The 4,979-nt window shown below is 31.7% G+C and overlaps 1 protein-coding gene across 1 annotated transcript; it reads left to right on the top strand.

Annotated features, from left to right (window-relative positions):
- The first annotated feature begins 1,682 nt into the window (after positions 1 to 1,682).
- Positions 1,683 to 2,962, top strand: LOC135136666 (phospholipase A1-like). Its single transcript, XM_064066063.1, has 4 exons — positions 1,683 to 1,794; positions 1,848 to 2,225; positions 2,285 to 2,659; positions 2,705 to 2,962. The coding sequence occupies exons 1-4, from the start codon at positions 1,737 to 1,739 to the stop codon at positions 2,914 to 2,916; spliced, it is 1,023 nt and encodes a 340-aa protein (XP_063922133.1). The 5' UTR covers positions 1,683 to 1,736; the 3' UTR covers positions 2,917 to 2,962.
- Positions 2,963 to 4,979: the final 2,017 nt, after the last annotated feature.

The following is a 4,979-nucleotide window of genomic DNA, read 5'->3' as shown; positions in this document are numbered from 1 at the left end:
TTTTTTTTCCGGAGACAAAAATATATGCTTTCATAATAGTGTTTTAGTTTGGGAATGTGGGAAGCAGGCTTCACGAACGTGTTGTGTGTAGGATGAGTCAGCTAAACGAGGATGCTTCGAATAACTTTACTTTTTTTAAAGTAGTAAATTTACGTATGCACAAGGTCTATTAATAACCATTTGCAAATTTAATATCATTAATTTTGGCTAATAAATAAAAAAGTTATTGGAAGAGTCCTCTTTTAGCTGCAACGATAATTATAATTTTTAAAATTATAACATTAATCGTTGTATAAACAACAAAGTTGACAGCGTTGTGAACACGTCACACCGTTGACACAGGCTACAGAGTACCATGGCAACGGAAAGTAAAAACTACGCCTGCGGAAATTCGTCTACCCCCACGCAAAATTCATCAAAAAAGGTTATAAATGCAAAAAATATTTTTGTTTTCTTTAGATTTATCTTCATATTCATTCTTCGATTTTTTTCTATCAAGAAAATGAAAAATTAACGTCAAATGGGTTATTTCTAGTCATAAATTTTCAAAATAGTGAAAACGTTAATGTAACCATATGTTTAAAAAAGTGATGTGCTAAATTAGAAAAATTTGGTATTGTAATTGACTATTGAAATTTAGATCGTAAAAATGTATGATAAGAATGTACCACGGAAGCAATGTTGTAAAATAACGTCGCATTAGGATGGCTCGTGATTTACAACATAGGGACACGGAAAAAATCATTTTTAAAATGTGTGCTTCTGTAAACACGATCAGTGAGCTGGTTATGCTACTGTAGTGAAAAAAAATGTATTTCATTTATTTTTTCCGTGTGTTTGATTTAAATGTAGCAAAAGTGATTTTTGGGTTATTAGTTGAACAAGTTTTTGATCTGAAACATGATTTTCAGATTTGTTTTAAATTTTTCTTTATGTTGCAATTTTTGTTACATATTATATATAAATAGGATTACTATGCTTTCAATTATAATTATTAAATTAGAAAAAGAATATAAGGAAATCGAAAAAAACTAGTAGAACAGACGTTAAAACCAGACAAACGCTGCATTCTTAATTAAAAAAAAACTAATTCAATCTATATTTCAAAATTTAACACACTGGTGATTACAGAGTTATATCAACCAAAAATATTACGTAACCTTTTTAATAAGTGATTTGATCTTAACGGTGTAGGTTTAATAATAAACAATTTCGATAGACTAAATTAATGTGTGGTTTAGTGCGTCCTGTGATTTTTTTTACATGATTCAGCGACATTATCGTGAGAAAAATGACACACAGACATAACAACGGCTTTTAAAATTCTTTAAGTACTGCAGATTTTTAGGAAAAGTTGTAACTAAATGTAATTTTTATGAAGCGTTTTAATTGTGTGGTTTCCTTTCACTTTAACCTACGAGCCGCTACTGCTTCTCGTAAAACTTATAATGTATGCTTTTTTTAAACTTGACATAATGTTGGAAATTTTAATACTTTTTTCAATTTTTTTAACGATTTATGTCTTCCTATATTTGAATAAAACATGTAGCTCGATAACTGTAAGTATTTAAAGCTTGGTTGTCATTTTACTCAACATTACCGATACGACAAAAGTGAAGATTAAGGTGTTGGACGAAACTTTCCTTGCGTATTGTCAGTCTTAAAATTTTTGATTCATTTCCTCTTTATTTTACTTAGTTTTTCAGTTATTCTGCGAATTAAAATTTAACAAAAATATGTGGAAACAAATCTTATTTCACATATTATTGTTTATCGTGGCTATTACAGGAGAATGTATGTATGGATTGTATCAGGAGCTAATATTTCTACTAAATTTTACTTTTTAGCTGACGACGACGAAATAGATTTCTCATCCCTTACTGATGAAGTCAAACAAGACATTTACAACATTTACAACAAATTAAATCTTACAAGTATTTTAGTCAAACCAAATGTAACAGCTGATAAGATCCATTACTACCTATTTCCTAAAGGCAGCAGCAACTACGAAGAAATTGACAATTCTAATCCGAAGCAGTTTGACTCCAATAGCTTCGTTGTTGTTTTAATTCATGGCTGGTCTCAGAACAGGTCAACTTTGTGGTATGAACTCCTAAAAAACACGTTCAAGGAAAGAGCAAGTCAGTACTCCGTCGTGGAAACTGACTGGTCAGAATATGCAAAACTGAACTACATATCTTCGAGTTATTCCGTCAAAGCTGTTGGTATGTTAATTCTTAACAATTTTTTTCAATATCATTTGTTCATTTTTTGAAATATACAGGTGGCTTTATTGGAGAATTCGTCGTAAAACTGATCAAAGATCGAAGCGTTCCCATTAAAAATGTTCTAATCATTGGTCACTCTCTAGGAGGCCAAGTCGCTGGTTTTGTGGGGAAAAAAGTTTTTGAACTTTTGAAAGAAAAGCTTCCTAAAATCATAGCCCCAGATCCTGCAGGTCCTCTTTTTAATCTTCGTCCAGAAAGTGAGAGATTAAACCCAAATGATGCACAAGTCGTGCATGTAATCCATACTAATGGTGGCATTTTCGGGTTTTTGAGAGTATGTGGTACTATAGATTTTTTTCCAAACGGTGGCAGTCACCAAAATGGATGCTTAGAAACTATTTTGACGAATATACAAAATCTGACTTCAGTAGGTAGGTATGTGTTTAACAGAGAAAACATTTTGATTTCGTTTTTAGTTTTTTGTGCTCACCATAGAAGCTGGGAGTATTTGATTGAAGGTTTGATGCTTGAAAAAAAATTTAAGTCGAGAAAGTGTTCATCATATGTGGATTATGGAACTACTAAGATTACTTGTACTGATGAGTATGCAAGTTTGGGAGTTTTGAACCTTACTTCTACTGGAAAATACTATCTAGACACAAACAGTAAATCGCCATTCTCCAAATAGTCAAAATGTTTAAAGATTTTGTTCCCTAAATTTGAGCCAAAATAAAACCCAGGTATTTCTATTGCCCAGAAATAAATTAAAGAAGTGTTATATATGTTTACACTAATAACTATTACACTAAACTGTTGTCAAATTATGCCGTTTAAGGATGATGTATCCGATCACATTGGTGTAGTGATGTCGTTACAAAATATAATAGTACTTAAGATATGTAAAGAAGACAGACAAAAGTGTAAAATTGTAAAACCTGCACAATATGGAATTTGTCTTCTTCACTATACTTAGTAAAGCCAGCTGGGATTTCATAAATTCGGAAACTGATATAGAAAATAAATTTACCATGTTTCTAAATACAATGTGCTACTACTTTGACTTAGCCTTTCCATCTGAGACAGTTGTTTCTTGTAGTCATAAATCTAATAAATGGTTTACTAGTGACTTATATAAAATGAGAAGAAACTTGGAATTGATTAAAGATGCACATAAGTTACATGGTACTACAGAATTAAAAACAGTATAAAAAAATTAGGTTCTTATAAAAAGCGGTATAAATCTAATACTATTAAACGAGCAAAGTTTGTATATATTTATATATATATATAATGGGTTTCTCGAAAACGGCTCTAACGATTTCGATGAAATTTACAGGTTAGGGGTTTTTTGGGTCGAAAAATCGATTGATCATAGTTTTAACTTCTGAAAATTACAGCTTCATGCATTTTCAGCAATTTTCAGGCAGTGAATTATATTTGTTGCTAGGCAACTTCAGATGACACTACACGAACACGAGATTGTTTTATAAGAGAAGTTTGGGTGACAGTCTGACAGTACGTTTGACGTACCTTTTTATCTTCAATTGTACGTACCGAAACATACTCCACTGTATAGAGGACGTTAAAATTCACCTTCTGAGGTGAGAAAATTTACCGAAAACTAAAGAGTGAGCGGATAAAAGACACACGAAAGTGCGTTGAATTGAGATTATTTTGTCAAGCATTCATTTCAGAGGTTTCACGGTCGGAGTCAATGTGTGATCGTTTTCCGGGATGGGACCGTGTTATTTGAGTTTTTGGGCTCAACGTTTCGCACACTTTCGTAAGTGGCATCTTCGGAAGCAGGGTTGAGATTGCGAAATTAGGAATAACGCAAAAGAGCACGGTAACTCAGTATGATAACCACACCAGAGGCGAAACTCTTCTGGCAGTAAGAATGTAGTTGTGACCTTTTTCTAGAGTCGAGAGAGAGAACTAGGAAAAAAAAAGAACGACAGAGAGAAAACTTGGGTAACAAATGAGATTGTAATAAATGTCAAACAATAATTCCAGTTTTCTGTTCTTTAATCTCTACATGTCACTTATCACTGTTTAAAACAAATACTGCTTATGGAATTTCTTTTTTAATGTGTATTTTTAATTAGCGCGTCTACTTCAAAATGCATACTATACGCATATTTATCTGTCCTAATCTGATCTAATACTACCAAACGAGCCGAGTGAAGCTCGGTCAACCAGATATTAATATATTATTTACTTGTAATTCTATTTATAGCAGAATTGATTTTTATTCAGATACATTTCCTAAATTTCAAATTAAGTTAAGGCAAATCTTATTTTAAAAATATTGTAACATTCTCATGTGATTTTATTATTTTTTCTTTGTATTGTTTAAGGATGTTTTTCCGTCAATAAAGTAAGTAAGTAAGTAAGTAACTTTGAAACGTAAAATTTTACTTCCAAATCTACTACAAACAGACATTACATATGTGTTTCCCCAGCAGTACAAGTAATTACCTAATATAAATTACCATTTATTTAGTAATTTTCAATAAAATATCCCTTCTTAAAAATCTACCACAGTGACAGAAAATTACAAGTGGCAAATTCCATGCAGATCCTTTTTTTAATTTTAAAGACATCTGTAATTTTCCATATTTTCCTTTCCGGAGAAAAAAGTACTATATGCTTTTATAATAGTAATTTACACAACTGCATAGTTTGGAAAAGTCTGCGTCTCGTATTTGTGAATGCGGGAAGCAGGCTTCACGAATGTGCTGTGAACAGTGT

Source organism: Zophobas morio, unplaced genomic scaffold (genome assembly GCF_036711695.1).
Source record: "Zophobas morio isolate AGI-343-1 ecotype UQ-CSIRO unplaced genomic scaffold, CSIRO_AGI_Zmor_V1 ptg000026l, whole genome shotgun sequence".
Taxonomy (NCBI): Eukaryota; Metazoa; Arthropoda; class Insecta; order Coleoptera; family Tenebrionidae; genus Zophobas; species Zophobas morio.
This window is presented reverse-complemented; position numbering and strand designations above follow the sequence as displayed.

Excerpts from the sequence above, each read along its gene's own strand:
- LOC135136666 (XM_064066063.1), top strand. The coding sequence starts at position 1,737 with ATGTGGAAACAAATCTTATTTCACATATTATTGTTTATCGTGGCTATT. Across the intron at positions 1,795-1,847 it reads CGTGGCTATTACAGGAGAAT|CTGACGACGACGAAATAGAT; the intron begins GTATGTATGGAT and ends TTTACTTTTTAG. Across the intron at positions 2,660-2,704 it reads ACAAAATCTGACTTCAGTAG|TTTTTTGTGCTCACCATAGA; the intron begins GTAGGTATGTGT and ends TTTCGTTTTTAG.